This window comes from Tachyglossus aculeatus, chromosome 9, assembly GCF_015852505.1.
Source record: "Tachyglossus aculeatus isolate mTacAcu1 chromosome 9, mTacAcu1.pri, whole genome shotgun sequence".
In the NCBI taxonomy this organism is placed as follows: Eukaryota; Metazoa; Chordata; class Mammalia; order Monotremata; family Tachyglossidae; genus Tachyglossus; species Tachyglossus aculeatus.
Window position 1 is genome coordinate 23,422,752 of NC_052074.1, and position 26,306 is coordinate 23,449,057.

Genomic DNA, 26,306 nt, shown 5'->3' on the forward strand with positions numbered 1-26,306 from the left:
AAGCGCTCAGTCCAGTGCTCTGCACACAGTAAGCGCTCAATAAATACGGCTGAATGAATAAATGTTAACATACCAATAAATAGAGAGGGGCAAATCCATTCATTCAATCGTATTTATTGAGCGCTTACTGTGTGCAGAGCACTGGACTGAGCGCTTGGAAAGTACAATTGGGCAACAGAAAGAGACGGCCACTACCCAACAACGGGCTCACAGTCTAGAAGGGGGAGACAGACAACAAAACAAAACACATAGACAGGTGTCAATACCTCTGCGTGACCTTGGGCAAGCCACTTCTCTGGGCCTCAGTTCCCTCATCTGCAAAATGGGAATTCAACCCCTCCCTTCCTCCTACTTGAACTGTTGGAACCTGTTTGTCTTGTGCCTGCAGTTCCCTTAACCGTAAAATGGGGTTTCAGACTGTGAGCCCCAATTATCAGACAGGGAATCGCTCTCCCCTCCTTTAAAGCCACATCTCCTCCAGGAAGCCTTCCCTGACTGAGCCCTCCTCTGCTCTTTTCCCACTCCCTTCTGCACCGCTCTCATACTTGCTCCTTCATTCATCCTTCCTTCCTCTCCCCCTCGTCCCCCTCTCCATCCCCCTCATCTTACCTCCTTCCCTTCCCCACAGCACCTGTATATATGTATATATGTTTGTACATATTTATTACTCTATTTATTTATTTTACTTGTACATATCTATTCTATTTATTTTATTTTGTTAGTATGTTTGGTTTTGTTCTCTGTCTCCCCCTTTTAGACTGTGAGCCCACTGTTGGGTAGGGACTGTCTTTATATGTTGCCAACTTGTACTTCCCAAGTGCTTAGTCCAGTGCTCTGCACACAGTAAGCGCTCAATAAATACGATTGATTGATTGATCCTCTCTCCCTTCCCCAAGGCACGTATGTATAGCGCTTAGAACAGTGCTTTGCACGTAGTAAGCGCTTAACAAATGCCATTATTATAATTATTATTGTTATTATTATTATTATATCTGTAGTTTATTTATTGATATTAATGTCTGTCTCCCTCTCTAGACTGAGCTCTTTGTGGGCAGGGAAAACGTTTGTTGTTATATTGTACTCTCCCAGGCAGCGTGGCTCAGTGGAAAGAACCCGGGCTTTGGAGTCAGAGGTCATGGGTTCAAATCCCGGCTCCACCAACTGTCAGCTGTGTGACTTTGGGCAAGTCGCTTTGCTTCTCTGTGCCTCAGTTACCTCATCTGTAAAATGGGGATTAAGACTGTGAGCCCCCCCCATGGGACAACCTGATGACCTTGTAACCTCCCCAGCGCTTAGAACAGTGCTTTGCACATAGTAAGTGCTTAACAAATACCATTATTAGTTATTATTATTGTTATTATTATTATTACAGTGCTTTGCACCATAGTAAGCACTCATTAAATATGATTGAATGAATGGAATGAATGGGGACTGTGTCCAACCTGCTTATCTTGTATCTACCCCAGTGCTTGGAACATAGTAAGCACTTAACAAGCACTGTAATTATCATTAATTAGGATTCATTTTGGGGGATCGATTTTATGTAGAATGGGGTTCAAGAAGGTGATAGACAGGTGTGTGTGTGTGTTTTGTGAGAGTGTGTTTATGAGGGTAAGGGGAAGTGGGGCTTTGGGGAGGTAAGAGCAGACTGGAAGGGACTTGGCTGCGACAGGCCGTCGTCGAAGACCCAATTTTAGGTTTATTTAACCTTTCTCTCAAGTCTTGTCAGAGACTCTAGGAACAAAAGCAACCCCAATAATAATAATAATAATAATAATAATAATAATAATGGCATTTATTAAGCGCTTACTATGTGCAAAGCGCTGTTCTAAGCCCAATGGCTTTGGATCGACAGCTGGAAATTAGTGGAGGGATCTACTAACGATGGCATCTGTGGGCCTTGAAACTCTCTCTTTCTCCTGCCCAAAACACCAGGTTTCCAGGCTCCTGCTTTTAGGTACCACCCTCGGAAAACATTTTAGGTAAGCAGCAATGGGTACAAAACACCGAACTAGGTGCTTGGCACTGAATATCTCTAATTAGTGCATGGAAACTTTTTTTTTTTTTTTGCAGGGAGGGGTGTGTGTGTATGTGTATATGGGAGCACACAGGAAAGAAACCAAATGCCCTTAGGAAATAGGACAGGGTGGGGCAGATTTGGTGTTGTGGAAAACACAGCAGGATATGAGCACGGGTGCCAACATTTTATGGCTTAGACTGTGAACTCCGCGTGGGGAAAGGCCTGGTTCTGAGTTGATCATCTTGCACCCATCCCAGAGTTTAGCACCATGTTTTGGTGTAGAGTAAGATCTTAATAGATACTAGATATTAATAATAATAATAATAATCAGTATTCATTTTAGGGGATGGATTTTATGCAGGATCAATCAATCAATCGTATTTATTGAATGCTCACTGTGTGCAGAACGCTGTACTAAGCGCTTGGGAAGTACAAGTTGGCAACACATAGACACAGTCAATCAATCAATCAATTGTATTTATTGAGCGCTTACTATGTGCAGAGCACTGTACTAAGCGCTTGGGAAGTACAAGTTGGCAACACATAGAGACAGTCCCTACCCAACAGTGGGCTCACAGTCTAAAAGAAATTGTATACCAAAGCAATTACAGAGGAGTGAAATAGCTATATTCATGTATTAATATTGTCAGAGAAGTGTTTTTTTGTTTGTTTTTTTTATGATGGCATTTATTAAGCGCTTACTATGTGCAAAGCACTGTTCTAAGCGCTGGGGAGGTTACAAGGTGATCAGGTTGTCCCACGGGGGGGCTCAGAGTCTTCATCCCCATTTTCCAGATGAGGTAACTGAGGCCCAGAGAAGTGAAGTGACTTGCCCAAAGTCACACAGCTGACAATTGGTGGAGGCGGGATTCGAACCCATGACCTTTGCCTCCATAGCCCGGGCTCTTTCCACTGAGCCACGCTGCTTCAGGATGGGGTTCAAGATGGTGACAGGCAGGCTCACAAGTCCCAAAGACAGGATTTGGGGGAGGGACTTCTCAAGCAGCATGAAAGCAGTGTGGCCAAGTGGAAAGAGCCTGGGCCTGGGTGTCAGAGGAGCTGGATTCTAATCCCTGCTCTGCCACACTGCTGCTGTGTGACCTTGGGCAAGTCACTTAACTTCTCTGTGCCTCAATTACCTCATCTGTAAAATAAGGATTAAGAGCCCCCCTTTTTCCTCTCCTCCTCCTCCTCTTCCCATCGCCCCCTCCCTCCCTCTGCCCCACTCCCTTCCCCTCCCTACAGCACTTGTATATATTTTTACATATTTATTGCTCTATTTTATTTGTATATATTTATTACTCTATTTATTTTATTAGTGATGTGTATATAGCTATAATTCTATTTAGTCTGATGGTATTGACGCCCATCTACTTGTTTTGTTTTGTTGTCTGTCTCCCCCTTATAGAGTGTGAGCCCGTTGTTGGGTAGGGACCTTCTCTGTTACCGATTTGTACTTCCCAAGCGCTTAGTACAGTGCTCTGCACACAGTAAGCGCTCAATAAATACGATTGAATGAATGAATGAATCCCAACTCTGCCACATATCTGCTGTGTGACCGTGGGTAAGTCACTGAACTTCCCCATGCCTCGGTTACCACATCTGTAAAATGGGGTTTAAGACTATGCGCCCCATGTGGGATGGGGACTGTGTCCAACTTGATTATCTTGTATCTACCCCAATGCTTAAAACGGTGCTTGGCACATAATAATAATAATAATAATAATAATAATAATGGCATTTGTTAAGTGCTTACTATTTGCCGAGCACTGTTCTAAGCGCTGGGGTAGATACAAAGTAATCAGGTTGTCCCACGTGGGGCTCACAGTCTTAATCCCCATTTTACAGATGAGGTAACTGAGGCACAGAGAAGTCAAGAGACTTCCCCAAAGTCACACAGCTGATCAGTGGCATAGCCGGGATTAAAACACATGACCGCTGCCCCCCCAAGCCCGTGCTCTTTCCACTAAGCCACGAGCACTTAACAAGCACCATAATAACAATTATTAATAATAATAATAATAATAATCAGTATTCATTTTAGGGGATGAATTTTATTCAAGGTGGTGATAAGCAGGCTTACAAGTCACAAAGACACAAAGTCACAAGTCACAAAGACAGGATTTGGGGGAGGGACTTCTCAAGCAGCATGAAAGCAGGGTGGCCAAGCGGAAAGAGCCCGGGCCTGGGCGTCAGAGGACCCGGATTCTAATCCCTGCTCTGCCACATGGCTGCTGTGTGACCTTGGGCCAGTCACTCAACTTCTCTGGGCCTCAATTACCTCATCTGTAAAATAAGGATTAAGGCTGTGAACCCCGTGTGGGACAAGGACTGTGTTAAACCTGATTAACTTGGCTCTAGATGTTGCCAACTTGTACTTCCCAAGCGCTTAGTACGGTGCTCTGCACACAGTAAGCGCTCAATAAATATGATCGATTGATTGATTGATCTACCCCAGTGCTTAGAACAGTGCTTGACCTAAAGCTCTCTTCCTCCCTTCAAAGCCCTGCTGAGAGCTCACCTCCTCCAGGAGGCCTCCCAGACTGAGCCCCCCTCTTTTCTTCTGCTCCTCCTCCCCTCCCCATCACCCCTTACTCCCTCCCTCTGCCCTACCCCCTTCCCCTCACCACAGCACTTGTGTATATTTGTACACATTTATTACTCTATTTATTTTATTAACGATGTGTATATAGCTACAGTTCTATTTATCCATTCTGGCTCCTGTCTACTTGTTTTGTTTTGTTGCCCGTATCCCCTTTCGAGACTGTGAGCCTGTTGTTGGGTAGGGACCGTCTCTGTATGTTGCCAATTTGTATTTCCCAAGCGCTTAGTACAGTGCTCTGCACACAGTAAGCGCTCAATAAATACAATTGATGATAATAAGCGCTCAATAAATACAATCCAATGAATGAAAGAACGAGTACCATCATTATTATTATTATAGAAAGCACTTCACGAAGACCACAGTTATCATCAGAAGCAGTGTGTCTTAGTGGAGAGAGCCCGGGCTTGGGAGTCAGAGGTCGTGGGTTCTAATCCCGGCTCCGCCACTTGTCAGTTGTGTGACTTTGGGCCAGTCACTTAAGTTCTCTGGGCCTCGGTTCCCTCATCTGTAAAATGGGGATGAAGACTGTGAGCCCCACGTGGGATAACCTGATATTACCTTGTATCTACCCCTGTGTTTAGAACGGTGCTGGGCACATCGTAAGTGCTTAAAAAATACCATTATTATTATTATTATGCTCAGTTGGGCAAATCCGGAAATCCTTGGGGGCAATTGTCAATCGTTTAGCCCCTGAGCGAAAAGTTAAGTAAGTATATCTTCCCCCTCTCCATCACCCCCCCGCCTTACCTCCTTCCCTTCCCCACAGCACCTGTATATATGTGTATATGTTTGTACGTATTTATTACTCTATTTATTTATTTTACTTGTACATCATCATCATCAATCGTATTTATTGAGCGCTTACTGTGTGCAGAGCACTGTACTAAGCTCTTGGGAAGTACAAGTTGGCAACATATAGAGACAGTCCCTACCCAACAGTGGGCTCACAGTCTATTCTATTTATTTTATTGTGTTAATATGTTTTGTTTTGTTCTCTGTCTCCCCCTTCTAGACTGTGAGCCCACTGTTGGGTAGGGACCATCTCTCTATGTTGCCAACTTGGACTTCCCAAGCGCTTAGTCCAGTGCTCTGCACACAGTAAGCGCTCAATAAATACGATTGATTGATTGATTGATTATATAGCTAGGGCTTGTAGGGCTGCGAAGCCCCACGGTCCTGAATTGACATTTGATGGTATTGACACACTTCCCAAGCGCTTAGTACAGTGCTCTGCACACAGTAAGCGCTCAATAAATACGATTGATTGATTGATTGATTGATTGACACCTGTCTACTTATTTTGTTATGTAGTCTATCTCTCCCTTCTAGACCGTGAGCCCGTTGTTTGGTAGGGACCGTCTCTGTTGCCGAACTGTACTTCCCAAGCGCTTAGTACAGTGCGGTGCACACAGTAAGCGCTCAATAAATACGATTGATTGATTGATTGATTGAATGAATGAATGCCCGTTGTTGGGTAGGGACCGTCTCTATCTGTTGCCGACTAGTACTTCCCAAGCGCTTAGTCCAGTGCTGTGCACACCGTAAGCGCTCAATAAATACGATTGAATGAATGAATGAACACCGCTGATTCCTTCCTCTCCCCCCCGCCTTACCTCCTTCCCCTCCCCACAGCACCTGTATCTATGTATATATATTTGTACATATTTATTACTCTATTTATTTTACTTGTACATATTTATTCTATTTATTTTATTTTGTTAATATGTTTTGTAGTCTGTCTCCCCCTTCTAGACTGTGAGCCCGCTGTTGGGTAGGGACCGCCTCTACGCGCTTAGTCCAGTACTCTGCACATAGTAAGCGCTCAATAAATACATTCATTAATTCATAAGTTCATTCATTCATTCATTCAATTGTATTTATTGAGGGCTTACTGTGTGCAGAGCACTGGACTAAGCGCTTTCATTCAATGAATGAAAGAACAAGTACCATAATTATTATTATTATAGAAAGCGCCTCACGAAGTGATTGGACTTCCCAAGCGCTTAGTCCAGTGCTCTGCACCCAGTAGGCGCTCAATAAATACGATTGAATGAATGAATGAACACCGCTGATTCCTTCCTCTCCCCCTCGCCTTACCTCCTTCCCCTCCCCACAGCACCTGTATCTATGTATATATGTTTGTACATATTTATTACTCTATTTTACTTGTACATATTTATTCTCTTTATTTTATTTGATTTATTATTTATATATTTATTTATATTTTATTTATTTATTTATTTATTATGAGCCCGCTGTTCTAGATGTTCTTCCCAAGCGCTTAGTCCAGTGCTCTGCGCCCAGTAGGCGCTCAATAAATACGATTGAATGAATGAATGAACACCGTGATTCCTTCCTCTCCCCCTCGCCTTACCTCCTTCCCCTCCCCGCTGCACCTGTATATATGTATATATATTTGTACATATTTATTACTCTGTTTATTTTACTTGTACATATTTATTCTATTTATTTTATTTGATTTATTATTTATATATTTATTTACATATTATTTATTTATTTATTTATTTTGAGCCCGCTGTTGGGTAGGGACCGTCTCTATATGTTGCCAACTTGGACTTCCCAAGCGCTTAGTACAGTGCTCTGCACACAGTAAGCGCTCAATAAATACGATTGAATGAATGAATGAACACCGCTGATTCCTTCCCCTCCCCACAGCACCTGTATATATGTATATATGTTTGTACATATTTATTACTCTATTTATTTTACTAGTACATATTTATTCTATTTATTTTATTTGATTTATTATTTATATATTTATTTACACATTATTTATTTATTTATTTGTTGTGAGCCCGCTGTTGGGTAGGGACCGTCTCTCGATGTTGCCAACTTGGACTTCCCAAGCGCTTAGTCCAGTGCTCTGCACCCAGTAAGCGCTCAATAAATACGATTGAATGAATGAATGAACACCGCTGATTCCTTCCCCTCCCCACAGCACCTGTATATATGTATATATGTTTGTACATATTTATTACTCTATTTATTTTACTTGTACATATTTATTCTATTTATTTGATTTATTATTTATATATTTGTTTATATTTTATTTATGTATTTATTTATATATTATTTATATATTTATTTATATATTATTTATTTATTTATTGTGAGCCCGCTGTTGGGTAGGGACCGTCTCTAGATGTTGCCAACTTGGACTTCCCAAGCGCTTAGTACAGTGCTCTGCACACAGTAAGCGCTCAATAAATACGATTGAATGGATGAATGAACACCGCTGATTCCTTCCCCTCCCCACAGCACCTGTATATATGTATATATGTTTGTACATATTTATTACTCTATTTATTTTACTAGTACATATTTATTCTATTTGATTTATTATTTATATATTTATTTATATATTATTTATATATTTATTTATAAATTATTTATATATTTATTTATATATTATTTATATATTTATATTTTATTTATTTATTGTGAGCCCGCTGTTGGGTAGGGACCGACTCCAGAACGAACGAACGAACGAACGAACGAACGAACGAACGAACGAACGAACGAACGAACGAACGAACGAACGAACGAACGAACGAACGAACGAACGAACGAACGAACGAACGAACGAACGAACGAACGAACGAACGAACGAACGAACGAACGAACGAACGAACGAACGAACGAACGAACGAACGAACGAACGAGAGAGACGTCGACGTCGACGTCGACTGCCCGTCCTTATGATGGCGGCGTCAGGCCCCACGGGAGGTTGTCTGCGGCGTTGCCTGCGAGTTCCTCCCTGCCTGAGGCCGGAAGAAGTCAGGCGCTCTTGGGGCAGCCCGCCGGCCCCTCAGGCTGGGTCCTTGCGGCTCGCGGCCAGGGGGCGGAGCCTCCTCGGGCCAATCAGAGGGAAGGGGCGGGGCTTCCCGCCCGAGCCGCAGAAGATGCCGGCGTTGGCCTTCCCGGCATCCTTCGCGGCGGCTTTCCCGGCATCCTTCGCGGTGGGCCTGGATGGCCAACCCTGGGCCCAGCCCTTGCCCTGGCTTCTGGTCCTCGTTACTGTTCTCTATTTGGGCTACTACTGGGCATGTATCCCTCAGGTAGGTGTGCTGTCGGGATCCCCGGGGTTCCCTCGGCTTCCTCCTCCTCCCTTCATTCAGATTTATTGAGCGCTTACTCATTCATTCAATCGTATTTAGTGAGCGCTTGCTGTGTGCACACCACTGGACTAGGCGCTTGGGAAGCACAATGATAATAACAATGGCATTTATTAAGCGCTTACTATGTGCAAAGCACTGTTCCAAGCGCTGGAGAGGTTACAAGGTGATCAGGTTAGCCCCACCTGGAGCTCAGTCTTAGTCCCCATTTTACAGATGAGGCAACTGAGGCACAGAGAAGTTAAGTTCATTCATTCATTCAGCCGTATTTATTGAGCGCTTGCTGTGTGCAGAGCACTGGACAAGCGCTTGGGAAGTACAGTGATAATAACAATGGCATTTATTCATTCATTCAATCGAATTTATTGAGCGCTTACTGTGTGCAGAGCACTGTACTAAGCGAATTTATTAAGCGCTTACTATGTGCAAAGCACTGTCCTAATCGCTGGAGAGGTTACAGGGTGATCAGGTTGCCCCACCTGGGGCTCACAGTCTTAATCCCCATTTTACAGATGAGGGAACTGAGGCACGGAGAACCTAAATTCATTCATTCATTGTCGTATTTATTGAGCGCTTGCTGTGTGCAGAGCACTGGACAAGCGTTTGGGAAGCACAGTGATAATAATAATGGCATTTATTAAGCGCTTACTATGTGCAAAGCACTGTTCTAAGCGCTGGAGAGGTTACAAGGTGATCAGGTTGCCCCTGGGCAATTAATCCCCATTTTACAGATGAGGTAACTGAGGCACAGAGAAGTTAAGTTCATTCATTCATTCAGTCACAGTCTTGTTTTTTAGACTGTGAGCCCACTGTTGGGTAGGGACTGTCTCTATATGTTGCCAACTTGGACTTCCCAAGCGCTTAGTGCAGTGCTCTGCACACAGTAAGCGCTCAATAAATACGATTGATTGATTAATCCCCATTTTACAGATGAGGTAACTGAGGCACAGAGAAGTTAAGTTCATTCATTCATTCAGTCATTTATTGAGCGCTTGCTGTGTGCGGAGCACTGGACTAAGTGCTTGGAGAAGTACAATGATAAATAATGGCATTTATTAAAAACTTGCAATGTGCAAAGCACTGTTCTAAGCGCTGGAGAGGTTACAAGGTGATCAGGTTGCCCCATCTTGGGCTCACAGTCTTAATCCCCATTTTACAGATGAGGTAACTAAGGCACGGAGAAGTTAAGTGTATTCATTCATTCAATCGTATTTATTGAGCGCTTACTGTGTGCAGAGCACTGTACTAAGCGCTTGGGAAGTACAAGTTGGCAACATATAGAGACGGTCCCTACCCAACAGCGGACAAAGACAGTCCGGGCAGCAGCGTGAAGTATGGATTGAAGGTGAAGGTGATCAAGTTATCCCACGTGGGGCTCACAGTCTTAATCCCCATTTTACAGATGAGGTAACTGAGGCACGGAGAAGTTAAGTTCATTCATTCAATCGTATTTATCGAGCGCTTACTGTGTGCAGAGCACTGGACTAAGCGCTTGGGAAGTACAAGCTGGCAACATCTAGAGACGGTCCCTACCCAACGACGGGCTCACAGTCTAGAAGGGGGAGACAGACAACAAAACAAAACATGGAGATAGGTGCCAACACCGTCAGAATAAGTAGAATTATAGCTATAAACGTATCATTATTCATTCATTCAGTCGTATTTATTGAGCACCTACTGGGTACAGAGCACTGGACTAAGCACTTGGGAAGTACAAGTTGGCAACAAATAGAGCCGGTCCCTACCCAACAACGGGCTCACAGTCTAGAGGGGGGAGACACACAACAAAACATGTAGATAGGTGTCAGCACCGTCAGAATAAATAGAATTATAGCTATATACACGTCATCATTCATTCAGTCGTATTTATTGAGCACCTACTGGGTACAGAGCACTGGACTAAGCGCTTGGGAAGTATAAGTCGGCAACCTCCAGAGACGGTCCCTACCCAATAACGGGCTCACAGTCTAGAAGGGGGAGACACACAACAAAACCAAACACGTAGGCAGGTGCCTCCCTGGGTGACCCCAGGGACTGTGAGCTTAGACTGTGAGCCCACTGTTGGGTAGGGACTGTCTCTATATGTTGCCAATTTGTACTTCCCAAGCGCTTAGTACAGTGCTCTGCACACAGTAAGCGCTCAATAAATACGATTGATGATGATGACCGAGGAGCCGGCCCCCGCTTCTTCCTCGGTCTCACCATCTGCCATCCGGCGGGGATCGCCGTGAATACTAAGAACAACGATGGCTATTTGTTAAGCGCTTGCTATGAGCCAAGCACCGTTCTAAGCGCCGGGGAGGATGCAAGGTGATTAACTTCTCCGTGCCTCAGTTACCTCATCTGTAAAATGGGGATTAAGACTGTGAGCCCCAGGTGGGGCAACCTGATCACCTTGTAACCTCTCCAGTGCTTAAACAGTGCTTTGCACATAGTAAGCGCTTAATAAATGCCATTATTATTATCATTGTACTTCCCAAGCGCTTAGTCCAGTGCTCTGCACCCAGTAAGCGCTCAATAAATACGATTGAATGAATGGATGAATGAACTTAACTTCTCCGTGCCTCAGTTCCCTCATCTGTAAAATGGGGCCTAAGACTGAGCTCCAGGTGGGGCCACCTGATCACCTTGTAACCTCTCCAGCGCTTAGAACAGTGCTTTGCACATAGCAAGCGCTTAATAAATGCCATTATTACTATCATTGTGCTTCCCAAACGCTTGTCCAGTGCTCTGCACAACGCAAGCGCTCAGTAAATACGACTGACTGAATGAATGAACTTAACTTCTCCGTGCCTCAGTTCCCTCATCTGTAAAATGGGGATTAAGACTGTGAGCCCCAGATGGGGCAACCTGATCACCTTGTAACCTCTCCAGCGCTTAGAACAGTGCTTTGCACATAGTAAGCGCTTAATAAATGCCATTATTATTATTATCAGGTTGTCCTGTGTGGGGCTCACAGTCTTCGTCCTCATTTTACAGATGATGGAAGTGAAGTGACTTACCCAAAGTCACACAGCTGACAAGCGGCGGAGTCGGGATTAAAACCTATGAGCTCTGACTCCCGAGCCCTGGCTCTGAGCCACGAGGTGGAGGAGGAGGAGGGGGGTAACGATAATATTAATAGTATCTGTTAAGCGCTTACTATGTGCGAAGCACTGTTCTAAGCACTGGGGGGAATCAAGGTAATAATCAGAGTTGTGGCATTTATTAAACATTTACTCTCTGCCAGTCATTGGACTAAGCGCCGGCCCACACCCTCCCTCCCCAAATCCGCCAGACAATTACTCTTTCCCCCACGCCTTCGAAGCCTTCCTGAAGGCACGTCTCCTCCAAGAAGCCTTCCCAGACTAAGCCCCACTTTTCCTCAGCTCCCACTTCCTTCTGCATCGCCATGACTTGCTCTTTTTGCTCTCCACCCCCACCCCACAGCACTTTTGCATATATCTGTAATTTTACTTATTTGTATTGCCGTCTGGCTCCCCGACTCTAGACCGTGAGCTTGTTTTGAGCAGGGATTGTCACTTTATTGCCGCAGCGTGCTTTCCCAAACGTTCAGTTCGTAAGTAAGTGCGTAATAAATACGATTGAATGAAAGAATGCAAGGCGATCGGGTTGGCCACAGTGCTCTGCGCACAGTGACTGCGTAATAAATACGATTGAATGAAAGAATGCAAGGTGCTTGGGTTGGCCACAGTCCCTGTCCCACAGCCTTAATCCCGGTTTTACGGATGAGGGAGCTGAGGCCCAGGGAAGTGAGGCAACTTGGCCGAGGTCACACAGCAGACAGGTGGTGGAGGTGGAATTAGAACCCAGGTCCTTGGAACTCCCAGGGTTGGGATTTATCCACCAAGCCAAGCAATATCTCCTAGGGAGAAGGGATCTGAAGGGACCCGCTGTCTGCAGGCCGGGGTGGCAAGTGGGGCGGACTTGGCTGGAGCAGAGAGGGTTCAGTCGGTTGTATTTACTGAGCGTTTACCGTTTCCAAAGCACTGTACTATGCGCTTGGAACAAGCGCAATAAACAATAAACAGACACATTCCCTGCGAGCTTACAGTCTGTAGCCAAAGGCTTTCAAATACTAGCCCAAAGGGCCTCCCGGTCCAGCTCCTATATTGCGTGGGACCCAGTGGGTGCTCAATAAATGCTCCTTGTACTCTTGACTCCCACGCGTCCTCCCCAGTCTGCATCCCCTCTCTGGCTGGAATTGGGGGGCCAGCGTGCCGTTCAGCCTGACGTTCACCCCGCGGTGGTTCGTGGCCGCTGGCCCCTGGTCGAAGGAGGTGGTGAGCGGGAGACCAGCTGTGCCGTGTGATTGCAGAAGCCGCGGCTGGTGGCCGGGCCACCGTTCCGGGCCTTCCTGGAGCAGCACTGCCCTGTCACCGGAGACACTTTCTACCCCACCCCTTGGTGCTTCGAGGGGCGACTGCAGACCGTCCTCCGTGCTCTGTTGCAGTCACGAGCCCCCGTCTCCTACCAGAGGTGAGAGGGAGCTTAAAGGGATGGGGGAAGCGTGTGGAGAGGAGCGGGGGAGGCCTAGGCCGGAGAACGGTTTCCCTAGGGCAGGCTGGTGGTACCCGAGGTTCCCTTTGGAGCCTGCCGGGACGGCCCGGGGATCGATTCCAGGAATTCCGGGGGGGGTCCAGACGGCGCTCAGGGTGACTGTGGGAGCTGCTGATTCCCAGCCCGCCGGGGCCACGTCCCCCTTCCCTCCTGCAGCGAGGTGCTCCGGACCCCCGACGGGGGACAGCTGCTGCTGGACTGGGCCAGGGAACCTGAGGACGGCCCCTACCCCGACCCGGCCACCCGGCCCACGGTGTTGCTTCTCCCAGGCATCACGGGCAGCAGCCAAGCCACCTACATCCTGCACCTGGTGAACCAGGCTACTCGGGATGGCTACCGGTGAGGCACAGCCCCGGGGGGGGAACCCGGAGCGGTTGGCTGGCAGGTTCCGAGGCCCCGTGCGGCTCCGGCCACCCCCCCGGGGGACCGGGCCTTCCCCACCACAAGGAGAAGTCACCTGGGTAGCGGCTTCCAGCTCCGGGCAGGTCACGGGAGAAGGGCCGGGTGGTACCCTGCCTGTTCCAGATGCGAAACGCTGTGTTCTTGCAGGGCCGTCGTGTTTAATAACCGGGGCTGCCGGGGGGAGGAACTGCTGGTGAGTCCCGCCCCTGGCTTCTGCCCTCCACTTATTGCACAGTTCTCCCCCAACATCCCCTCCCCGCGGGTAGAACTTTGCTCTGCAAATAGTAAGCGCTTAACAAATGCTATCATCATCATTATTATTATTATTAACCCGCAGCCTCCGCTTAACGCCCTGCCCACCGCTGTCGCCGTTTGCCTCCAGACTTACAGGGCTTTCTGCGCCGCCAACACGGAGGACCTGGAGACGGTCGTGGCCCACGTGAAACGCCGCCATCCCCACTCTCCGCTGCTGGCCGTGGGCATCTCGATGGGCGGGTGAGGGTCGCGGGGCTGGCTCGGGGACCAGGTGGTGGGAAGCGGTCGGGGCTCCGAACGGCCCCTTCCTCCGCTCCCCTCCCCGGCAGGATCCTGGTGCTGAACTACTTGGCCCGCCGCGGCGCGTCGGCGGGGCTGACGGCAGCTCTCACCCTGTCTGTGTGCTGGGACTCTTTCGAGACCATGCGCTCCCTCCAGACCCCGCTCAACGGGCTGCTCTTCAACCAGCACCTCACGGCGGGGCTCTGCCGCATCGTGGGACGGTACGGAATCTGGCCCCGGCCCGGGGGAGGCTTCAGGAGGGCAGGCGGGCGGCGACGGTGGGGGGGGGGACACCAGCCCCTCTCTTAGGCCGGGGGGCGGCGGCGGAGGGGGTGGAGGAAGGGGCAGGGCTGCTCCCCTAACAGCCACAATGTACTACAGTCACAGGAAGGTGATGGAGGGAAAGGTGGATGTGGACTATGTGCTGAAGGTACTACCTCCCCCCAACCCACCCCCAGCTAGCCTCTTTTCCCTCCACCCCTTCCTTACCCCCTGGCAACCCCGGAGTGCACCTGGCTTCCCTCCCCGCCTTAGTCTCGCCCTGCCTGCCCCCCCCGCCCAGGCCCGGACCATCCGCCAGTTTGATGAGCGGTACACCACGGTGGCCTTCGGCTACAAGGACTGTGACACCTACTACTCCGCGTCCAGCCCAGCGGCCAAGGTGAAAGCCATCCGGGTCCCCGTCCTGTGCCTCAGTGCGGCCGATGACCCGTTCTCCCCAGCCCGTGGTGAGTCCCCTGCCCTCGGCGACCGGGCCCGGGGCGGGTTCTCCGTCCAGCTCCCGGCCGCCGACCCGGGCTCTCTTCCCTCCAGCGGTCCCGGTGCAGGCCGCCAGGCACCTGCCCCACGTCGCTCTGCTGGTCACGGCCCGCGGCGGCCACATCGGCTTCGTCGAAGGCTTGATCCCCCGCCGGGACTGGTTTATGAGCCGGCTCTTTCACCAGTTCGCTGCCGCCGTCTTCGAGAATCCAGGGGCCCTGCAGGAGCTCAGTCTTCCCCGCACTGCCACCCTCTGAGGTCAGGGAGGGCCACGGGGTGCGGACTGCTCAATTAAAACTCAACTCCTCTTAGCCCGGCTGCGGCTTGTGTCCCTTCGGGGTCCCTTGCAGGGTGGGGGGCGGCTGAGCTGGGTTTGTGCAGTGGCCCGGCTTCCTTGCCACCACCTCCTCCTCCTTATCCGCACCTGTACAGGCTACAGTGAGGACAGAGCACAGGACTGGGGGCATCATGCTGGTTTAATCTCACTGCCCAGTGAGCAGCTGGGGGTTAGGGGGAAGGCCCCCTGCCCCTACACTGAGCCACAGGAGGCAGTTGAACCACTGTCCTCCCCCTCCCCGCCCACCCCTCCAGTCTCTCCCTGCCACAGGGCTGGGGGCCGCAGCCTCTGGGCTCCAGTCATCTTCACATTGTCACAGGGCAGGGGCTGTTTGAGCGCCAGTAGGCCGGCCGGGCGGGCGGGAGGCTCCGGGCCTCGGAGCTGCCTCAGCCGCTTGCAGAAAGCAACACGGAGCGCGGAGGACGGAGCGAGAGCCAGTGGCCGGAGGCCGGGTCCGCGGGGCTCTGCTTTGGTCGCGTCAGGGGTGCACTGTCCCTATTCCTGAGGCGCTGCTAGAGGAAGCCCGGGAATGCGCTCTGGAGCAGCAGGATGGCCCCGATGACGAGCCCGGCACAGAGCAGCAGCAGCAGCCACACAGGGACGCTTCCTGGAACGGCAGGTGTCAAAGCGGGACACGGCTGAGTCACGGCCTCAGGGGACCGGCCCAGTGCGCGCCCCCACCCAGCAAGTACCCCGGCCCTCAGCACAACAGCAGCAAGGAGAGGGTACCAGGACTCCCCCACGCCCCGGCACCCCTCCCTGTCCTGGGACTCACGGCGGGTGGGCAGCAGGTGCAGCTGGCAGCGGCTGTCCACGGCCACAGACAGCAACGCTGCCTCGTGAGCCCCCAGGAGCTCCCGGCCCCGGCCCCGCTCCGGCACGAAGGCCACATCCGTCACGACGATACCGTGGGACTCCCGGATATAGTAGAGGCGCTGGGGAGGGAGAGGCGGGGGTCGTTGAAGAATACCGCGGCGCCACTCGCTGAGAAAAGTCACAGCCAGCGTACCCATCCCACCTCCGTGACTAATAGATGCTAGTATTATTGTTGTTGACTAAGTGCCAACCACTGGACCGGGCACTGGAGTAGATACCAGACAACTGGATCAGACACAACCCCTGTCCCATGAGAGGCTCACATTCAAAACGGAGAAGGTTAAGCGTTATTCCCCTTCACAGATGAGGAAACTAAGCCCAGAGACGAGACGGCAAGTGACTTTCCCGGAGCCGTAAGGCGGGCGAGGGACGGAGCCAGGACTAGAACCCTGCTATCCTGAAACCCAGGCCTGGGCTCTTTCCTCTAGGCCCCCGTAAGTCCACGTCCGCTGAGACAGGGGTGTGAAAAGTTCACTTTTCCCTCCAACCCCCTTCAGACCCCCGGCCATCCCCTGCCCCATTACCTGGAGGGAGAAGGCGATGTAGATGGCAACAGACCCAGTGACGGTGCCCAGGCCGAGGAAGGTGCCCGACTCACTGTAACGACAGACGGCCGGTCGGCAACCTGACGCCTCCGGCCTCCCCCCGACACGGCCCCAGCCAACTCCCTCCCCTTCGTACCTCACGTTCAGACAGGAGACGACCTCGTGGCCACAGGGCTCGGTGCGCAGCGGCAGGAAGCTGCGGCCGTCCCAGGCCGTGAGGTAGCAGGGCGGCGGCCGGCGGAGCCGCTTGTGGGGGATCTGGACCGTGAAGAGCCGGAGCCCGGCGGGCTGGTCCGGCACCCACCCGAACCTGGGCACCGGGGACGGGCCGAGTTAGATCCCCGCTCTCCCGCCCAGGCCCGATCGGCCCTTGGAAACCAACGGTAGATGCCCTTCGCCCCTCCGGGCCTGTGGCACGACCGAGCCCCCTCACCTTAGCCCTTCCCAAACCCCCTTCCGCGAGGGTCCTCCGCCTCAGGCCCTGATACCTGCAGGCCTGGTAGCGATAAGGGGTGTCATGCAGGGTGGGCAGGTTCTCGTTCCAGCACAGCCCGGTCATCAGCTGGTCCTTCTGCCACACACAGCCCCGGAGGTCCCGGCCCACGGTCACCAACTGGGTAGGCGGGACCGGGACGGGCTATTAGCGGGAGCCCCTTCCCCCTCTCCCCTGCCTCCGTCACTTCCGCGGGCGCGGCGCCTCACCTTGTCGTCAGGGCCCAGGGTCAGGTCTTCGATCTCCCCCTTGTGAGCTTCGAACTCCAGAACTTTCTCCAGGGTGGGCACCTTCGACCGAACCCCCCCAACAACGAGAACGGTACTATTAGAAACTGAGGTACTTAAGCGTTTCCCGTGGGGGCCGAGCACCGTCTTGATTCCGAATAATCACGCGGGACGCGGTCCCTGTCCCACACGGTTCTCACAGTCTGCGGGGGAGGGGGAACGGGCGTTTACTTCCCGTTTTACAGACGAGGAGACCGAGGCCGAAGCAGGCAGCAAGCAAGCCGGGGTTTGTGCTGCTTCTCTAGGCCCGGATCAGACAGGCCTCGCCCAGGAGGGGTCCCCGGATTCTCTCCTTTCTCCTTCCACCCTTGGATCTCAAAGTTTTCCAAGCTCTCCCCCGAACCCGACAGTTCTGGCGCCCCAGGTCCTGGAGAGCCACACCTGCCAGACGCGCACGTAGCCGTCGGAGCCGCCGGTAGCGAGCAGGGAGCGATCGTGGTTGAAGCGCACCGTCTTCTGCAGGGGGTCCGGACTGAAGTCCGTCTGCACGGTCCGGAGGGTCTCCACACTCAGCTCCACCCCATCCTGCCGCGTCTCTGCCCCGGCCTCCGGCGCGGCCGGCTCACTCTCCGCTGGCTCCGTCGCCGCCTGCTTTTTCCGCTGTCGGGGGCCCCGCTCCCCGGAACCTACAACACGCATACAACTGCACGCTTCCCTCTGGACCGTAAGCTCGTTGTGGGTGGCGAATCTGTCTGTTTATTGTTATATTGCACTCTCCCAACGCTTAGTACAGTGCCCAGCACACGGTAAGTGCTCAATAAATACGACTAACTGGGGCTCATCCCTCCCCCGGCTCCCCTTAGTCCCCTTCCCACAACCATTTCCTAAATTGTCCCAGTCTCCCCGCAGGGTTCAGAGGGATGAAGGGAGGGAGGGGGTGCAGTTTAGACCACCAGCCCTCAGTACAGTGCCCTGCACGCACACAGTAATAACAAGAATCGTGGTATTTGTTATACGCCCGGCGCTGTACTAAGCGGGACTTCTAGACTGTGAGCCCACTGTTGGGTAGGGACCGTCTCTATATGTTGCCAACTTGTACTTCCCAAGCGCTTCATACAGTGCTCTGCACACAGTAAGCGCTCAATAAATACGACTGAATGAATGCAAGCAAATCAGGTTGGACACAGGTCATCATCATCAATCGTATTTATTGAGCGCTTACTGTGTGCAGAGCACTGTACTAGGCGCTTGGGAAGTTCAAGTTGGCAACATCTAGAGACGGTCCCTACCCAACAGTGGGCTCACAGTCTAAAAGGGGGAGACAGAGAACAAAACCAAACATACTAATAAAATAAATAGAATAGATATGTGCAAGTAAAGTAAATAGAGTAACAAATATGTACAAACATATATACAGGTGCTGTGGGGAAGGGAAGGAGGTAAGATGGGGGGGATGGAGAGAGGGACGAGGGGGAGAGGAAGGAAGGTCCAGTCCCACATGGGGCTCACAGTCTTAATCCCCATTTTACAGGTGACGGAACCGAGGCACAGAGAAGTGAAGTGACTTAAGGTTACGAGGCAGGCAAGGGGCGGAGCTGGAATTGGAACCCAGGTCCCTCTGACTTAAGCGTTTCCTGTGCGGGCCGAGCACTGTCTTGATTCCGAATAATCATACAGGACACGGTCCCTGTCCCACACGATTCTCACAGTCTACGGGGGAGGGGGAACGGGTATGTACTTCCCGTTTTACAGACAAGGAGACCGAGGCCGAGAAAAGTTATACGACCTGCCCGAAGCAGGCAGCAAGCAAGTGGTAGAGCCCGTCTGACTCCCAGACGGGTGCTCTAGTCACTAGGAGCATTCCCAAAACAGTCCCGCTTGATCCCTTTCTCCCCCCGGGGGCCCGCTCACCTCTGTCGTCCGGTTTGCGGCCGCCCTCTCGCCTCGGCTGGGATCGGAAGCGCAGGAGGTGGCAGCTGGCATCCTGCCCCGCAGCCAGAACGTCCCCCGCCAGTGCCATGTTCATGGTGGCCCGGGTGTCCGTGTCATGGGAGTGCAGCAGGGAGGCACTCAGCCCGCCGCCGATCTTTTCCAACTGCAGGAAGTGCTGTAGGAGCGGGCAGGGACGTTGAGGCGCGCCGAGACGCTCGCTCCCGGGGCCGGCCCCTGGGGCGTCTCGCCGGGATGCCCCGATGGCATCCGCCCTTTCCTCTCCATCCCAACCGCTACCCTGCTCATTCAAGCTCTCATCCTATCCCGTCTGGACTACTGCATTAGCCTTCTCTCTGATCTCCCATCCTCGTGTCTCTCTCCACTTCAATCCATACTTCACCCTGCTGCCCGGATTATCTTTGTCCAGAAACGCTCTGGGCATATCACTCCCCTCCTCAAAAATCTACAGTGGCTACCAGTTAACCCTCACATCAAGCAAAAACTCCTTCCTCTCGGCTTCAAGGCTGTCCATCCCCTGGCCCCCTCCTACCTCACCTCCCTTCTCTCCTTCTCCAGCCCAGCCCGCACCCTCCGCTCCTCCGCCGCTAATCTCCTCACCGTACCTCGTTCTCGCCCGTCCCGCCGTCGACCCCCGGCCCACGTCCTCCCCCGGGCCTGGAATGCCCTCCCTCTGCCCATCCGCCAAGCTAGCTCTCTTCCTCCCTTCAAGGCCCTGCTGAGCGCTCACCTCCTCCAGGAGGCCTTCCCAGACTGAGCCCCTTCCTTCCTCTCCCCCTCATCCCCCTCTCCATCCCCCCATCTTACCTCCTCCCCTTCCCCACAGCACCTGTATATATGTATATATGTTCGTCCATATTCATTACTCTATTTCACTTGTACATATCTATTCTATTTATTTTATTTTGTTAGTATGTTTGGTTTTGTTCTCGGTCTCCCCCTTTTAGACTGTGAGCCCACTGTTGGGTAGGGACTGTCTCTATATGTTGCCAATTTGCACTTCCCAAGCGCTTAGTACAGTGCTCTGCACATAGTAAGCACTCAATAAATACGAATGATGATGATGATGATGATGATCCCGCCATGGCGGCCCGGTCTGCGGTCCGTGAGCGGCCCCGGGCAGGCCGGATCGCATTAGTCGGCTGCAGGATGGGATGTTGGGAGCGGAAAAGCAGTGTGGCCAAGTGGCTAGAGCCGAATGGCCGAGTGTGGGAGTCTGAAGGACCTGGGCCGGCTCTGCCACTTAATAATGACGGTATTTGTGAAGCGCTTACTATGTGCAAGGGGGGATACAAGGTGATCGGGTTGTTCATTCATTCAATCGTATTTATTGAGCGCTTACTGTGTGCAGGGCACTGTACTAAGCGCCTGGGAAGTACAAGTTGGAAACATATAGAGACGGTCCCTTACCCAACAACGAGCTCACGGTCTAGAGGGGGAGACAGACATTAATACAAATAGATAAAACAATAAATTACACATAGGTGCTGTGGGGAGTCATTCATTCAATCGTATTTATTGAGCGCTTACTGTGTGCAGGGCACTGTACTAAGCGCTTGGGAAGTACAAGTTGGAAACATATAGAGACAGTCCCTACCCAACAACGAGCTCACGGTCTAGAGGGGGAGGCAGACATTAATACAAATAGATAAAACAATAAATTACACATAGGTACATAGGTGCTGTGGGGAGTCATTCATTCAATTGTATTTATTGAGCGCTTACTGCATGCAGGGCACTGTACTAAGCGCTTGGGAAGTACAAGTTGGAAACATATAGAGACGGTCCCTTACCCAACAACGAGCTCACGGTCTAGAGGGGGAGACACACATTAATACAAATAGATAAAACAATAAATTACACATAGGTACATAGGTGCTGTGGGGAGTCATTCATTCAGTCGTATTTATTGAGCGCTTACTCATCATCATCATCAATCGTATTTATTGAGCGCTTACTATGTGCAGAGCACTGGACTAAGCGCTTGGGAAATACAAATTGGAAACATATAGAGACAGTCCCTACCCAACAGTGGGCTCACAGTCTAAAAGGGGGAGACAGAGAACAAAACCAAACATACTAACAAAATAAAATAAATAGAATAGATATGTACAAATAAAATAAATAAATAAATAGAGTAATAAATATGTACAAACATATATACATATATACAGGTGCTGTGGGGAAGGGAAGGAGGTAAGATGGGGGGGATGGAGAGGGGGACGAGGGGGAGAGGAAGGAAGGGGCTAACTGTGTGCAGGGCACTGTACTAAGCGCTTGGGTAGTACAAGTTCTTTTCATCCCCACTTTCCAGGCGAGGGAACTGAGGCAGGGAGAAGTGAAGTGACTTGTCCGAGGTCACAGGGCAGAGCGTCCCCCCCAGCCCCCCGCCCCTCACGGGCCCACCCCACGTGAGGCTCACAGTCTTTATCCCCATTTCACAGATGAGGTAAACAGGCACAGAAGAGTGAAGTGACTCGCCCAAAGTCACACAGCCGGTAAGTGGCCGAGCCAGGATTAGAACCCACGACCCCTGACTCCCAAGCCGGGGCTCTTTCCACCGAGCCCGCTGCTTTCGCGTGTGTGGCCTCGGGCAAGTCGCTTTAACTTCTCTGTGCCTCAGTCCCTTCATCCGTACAATTCATTCATTCAGTTGTATTTATTGAGCGCTTACTGTGTGCAGAGCACTGTACTAAGCGCTTGGGAAGTACAAGTTGGCAACATAGAGAGACGGTCCCTGCTCACAGTTTGGAAGTAAATGGGGATTAAGCCTGTGAGCCCCATACGGGAGAGGGACTGCGTCCAGCAGCGCGGCTCAGTGGAAAGAGCACAGGCTTTGGAGCCAGAGGTCATGGGTTCGAATCCCGACTCCACCACAGGTCTGCTGTGTGACCTTGGGCGAGTCACTTCACTTCTCTGGGCCTCAGTTCCCTCATCTGTCAAATGGGGGTGAAGACTGTGAGCCCCCTGTGGGACAACCTGATCACCTTGTATCCCCCCCCCCCCACCCCCAGCGCTTAGAACGGTGCTCTGCACATAGTAAGCGCTTAATAAATGCCATCATTATTATTATTACTAACCCGATGATCTTGTCTCTACCCCAGTGCTTAGAACAGTGCCTGGCACATAGTAAGCGCCCGACAGATATCACAACGATTGTTACCGATAATGGTTGTTATGTAGGGGTTGGGGGGCAAGGGTGCCAACGCAGCGCTGCAGGCCTTCCTCTCCCCCTCGTCCCCCTCTCCATCCCCCCCATCTTACCTCCTTCCCTTCCCCACAGCACCTGTACATATGTACATATGTTTGTCCATATTTATTACTCTATTTTGCTTGTACATATCTATTCTATTTATTTTATTTTGTTAGTATGTTTGGTTTTGTTCTCTGTCTCCCTCTTCTAGACTTTGAGCGCACTGTTGGGTAGGGACTGTCTCTATATGTTGCCAACTTGTACTTCCCAAGCGCTTAGTACAGTGCTCGGCACACAGTAAGCGCTCAATAAATATGATTGATTGATTGGCAGCTCCCCGCGAGTGGCACCTCGACCTCAGCCACGGTGGCAGGCCCAAAACGGCCGATCCTCCGCTGGCCCGGAGTACTGCCGGCAGCGGCTGCAGAGCCCCGACCCCTGCCCCTCCATAATCATCATCATCACAAGAACAACAACAGTGGTATTTGCTAAGCGCTCACTCTGTGCCAAGCACCATAGTAAGCGCTCGGGTGGATCCCAGCAAGTGGGGCTGGGCACAGTCCCCCACCCCCCCGGGGTCACCCCCCATTTCGTGGCTCAGTGGCAAGAGCCCGGGCTTGGGAGTCGGAGGTCATGGGTTCAAATCCTGTCTCCGCCACTTAGCTGTGTGACCTTGGGCAAGTCACTTCTCTGGACCTCAGCTCCCTCATCTGGAAAATGGGGATGAAGACTGTGAGCCCCCCGTGGGACAACCCGATCACCTCGTAACCGCCCCAGCGCTTAGAACAGGGCTTGGCACATAGTAAGCGCTTAACAAATACTACTATTACTAGGGAGTAGCAGCGCGGCTCGGTGGAAAGAGCCCGGGCTTTGGAGTCAGAGGTCATGAGTTCAAATCCCGTCTCCGCCACTTAACTGTGTGACTTTGACAAGTCACTTCTCTGTGACCTCATCTGTAAAATGGGGAGGAATACTGAGCCAAGCCGTGGGGCAACCTGATTACCTTGTAACTGCCCCAGCGCTTAGAACAGTGCTTGGCACACAGTAAGCGCTTAATAAATGCCATTATTATTGTTATTACTTGAGGCCCTTGGGGCGCCTCCAGCCCAGGGATGCCAGGTTCATTCCCCTCTCCCTCTCCCCCTCGTCCCCCTCTCCATCCCCCCCCATCTTACCTCCTTCCCTTCCCCACAGCACCTGTATATATGTATATATGTTTGCCCATATTTATTACTCTATCTATTTATTTTACTTGTACATATCTATTCTATTTATTTTATTTTGTTAGCATGTTTGGTTTTGTTCTCTGTCTCCCCCTTTTAGACTGTGAGCCCACTGTTGGGTAGGGACCGTCTCTAGATGTTGCCAACTTGTACTTCCCAAGCGCTTAGTCCAGTGCTCTGCACACAGTAAGTGCTCAATAAATCCGATCGATGATGATGATTCATTCATTCAATCGTATTTACTGAGCGCTTACTGCGTGCAAGAGCACTGGCCTAAGCGCCTGGGAAGCCCAAGTTGGCAACATCCACCCGACAGCGGCTCAGAGAAGCAGCCTGGCTCAGTGGAAACAGCCCGGGCTTTGGAGTCAGAGGTCACGGGTTTGAATCCCGCCTCTGCCACGTGTCTGCTGTGTGACCTTGGGCAAGTCACTTCTCTGAGCCTCAGTTACCTCATCTGTCAAATGGGGATGAAGACTGCGAGCCCCCCGTGGGACAACCTGATCACCTTGTATCCCCTCCCAGCGCTTAGAACAGTGCTTTGCACATAGTAAGCGCTTAACAAATACCATTAAAAAAAAAACGGCGGGCTCACAGTCTGATTGATTGATTGATTGATTGATTCCCAAGTGCTTAGTACAGTGCTCTGCATACAGTAAGAATAGATAGTATATTTGGTTTTGTTCTCTGTCTCCCCCTTTTAGACTGTGAGCCCACTGTTGGGTAGGGACTGTCTCTATGTGTTGCCAACTTGTACTTCCCAAGCGCTTAGTAAGTGCTCTGCACACAGTAAGCGCTCAATAAATACGACTGATTGATTGGAAGGGGGAGACAGGCAGGTTCCACCAGGGACTTGGGGCCCCTCTTTGATGGTGCCGTGGGGGGCTCAGTCAATCAATCAATCAATCAACCAACATATTTATTACTCTATTTATTTAATTTGTACATATCTATTCTATTTATTTTATTTTGTTAGTACGTTTGGTTTGGTTCTCCGTCTCCCCCTTTTAGACTGCGGGCCCACTGTTGGGTAGGGACCGTCTCTAGATGTTGCCAACTTGGACTTCCCAAGCGCTTAGTCCAGCGCTCTGCACACAGTCAGCGCTCAATCAATACGATTGATGATGATGATCGATGAATGGATCAATGCCAATGGATCTCACCACTCCATTCTTGATGCCGGTCTTGGCGGCGCCGCCCCCACCGGCGGTGATGAGGAATCCGGCCTCGGGCTCGATCTGCAGCGCGTACAGCGGGAATGGCGCCCGGTACAGCTCCGGGGGTCGGCGCCGCCGCCGCCCCATCCCCTCCTGACCCCTGACCTCTGACCCCTGACCCCTGACCCGCAGCCCCCGGCCTGCTCCCGCACGCCAACTCTGCAGCGCCCCTGCCGAGCCCCCACTGCGCAGGCGCAAGCCGGCAGCGCCCCCTCCGAGCCCCCACTGCGCAGGCGCAACCCGGCGGCGCCCCCAGCGAGCCCCCACTGCGCAGGCGCAACCCGGCGGCGCCCCCCACTGCGCAGGCGCGGCCCGGCTGGCTCCCTTCTCGCGCAGGCGCCGTCCGGCGCAGCCCCCTTTCTCGCGCAGGCGCAGAGCCGGCCGAACACGTCAGCACAGTCGGGGGGCCGAGCGCCAACCGAGCGAAGGTCACGTGGGTCATCCCGCCCTCCCTCCCTCAAGCTGCCTGCGCCATCTTTGTGCGGGGCAAGAAACTCATCCTCATCATCAGTAGTATTTATTGAGCGCTTACTATGTACAGAGCACTGTACTAAGCGCTTGGGAAGTCCAAGTTGGCAATATATAGAGACAGTCTCTACCCAACAGTGGGCTCACAGTCTAAAAATAATAGTGATAATCAATCAATCAATCAATCAATCGTATTTATTGAGCGCTTACTATGTGCAGAGCACTGTACTAAGCGCTTGGGAAGTACAAATTGGCATCACATAGAGACAGTCCCTACCCAACAGTGGGCTCACAGTCTAAAAGGGGGGAGACAGAGAACTGAACCAAACATACCAACAAAATAAAATAAGTAGGATAGAAATGTACAAGTAAAATAAATAAATAAATAAATAAATAGAGTAATAAATATGATAATAATAATAATGGCATTTATTAAGCGCTTACTAGGTGCCAAGCACGGTTCTAAGCGCTGGGGAGGTTACAAGGAGATCAGGTTGTCCCACGTGGGGCTGACAGTCTTCATCCCCCTTTTACAGATGAGGGAACTGAGGCTCAGAGAAGTGAAGTGACTTGCCCAAGGTCGCACAGCAGACAGGTGGCGGAGCCGGGATTCGGACCCATGACCTCTGACTCCAAAGCCCGGGCTCTTCTCCACTAAGTAATAATAATAAAAAAATAGTATTTGTTAAGCGCTTACTATGTGCCAAGCACTGTTCTAAGCGCTGTGACTCTAAGCTCCTTGGGAGCAGGGAACATGTCTA

The 26,306-nt window shown here is 51.3% G+C and overlaps 2 protein-coding genes across 3 annotated transcripts; one reads left to right on the top strand and one right to left on the bottom strand.

Moving 5' to 3' along the window:
- The first annotated feature begins 8,347 nt into the window (after positions 1–8,347).
- ABHD1 (abhydrolase domain containing 1) lies at positions 8,348–15,330 on the top strand. The gene is made up of 9 exons (XM_038750854.1): positions 8,348–8,704; positions 13,080–13,240; positions 13,478–13,660; positions 13,871–13,916; positions 14,106–14,218; positions 14,308–14,481; positions 14,642–14,690; positions 14,823–14,988; positions 15,074–15,330. The coding sequence occupies exons 1-9, from the start codon at positions 8,348–8,350 to the stop codon at positions 15,274–15,276; spliced, it is 1,452 nt and encodes a 483-aa protein (XP_038606782.1). The 3' UTR covers positions 15,277–15,330.
- On the bottom strand, positions 15,239–25,164 carry PREB (prolactin regulatory element binding). 2 transcript variants are annotated; one of them, XM_038751227.1, is made up of 9 exons: positions 25,024–25,164; positions 19,409–19,604; positions 17,939–18,183; positions 17,480–17,560; positions 17,266–17,390; positions 16,914–17,087; positions 16,757–16,829; positions 16,132–16,291; positions 15,241–15,963 (listed from the first exon to the last, which is right to left on the bottom strand). In XM_038751227.1, the coding sequence occupies exons 1-9, from the start codon at positions 25,162–25,164 to the stop codon at positions 15,869–15,871; spliced, it is 1,290 nt and encodes a 429-aa protein (XP_038607155.1). In that variant the 3' UTR covers positions 15,241–15,868. The 2 variants fall into 2 exon arrangements, with proteins under 2 accessions (XP_038607156.1, XP_038607155.1); XM_038751228.1 differs by lacking the exon at positions 25,024–25,164 and having other exon boundaries at positions 15,239–15,963; positions 17,266–17,348; positions 19,409–19,599.
- Positions 25,165–26,306: the final 1,142 nt, after the last annotated feature.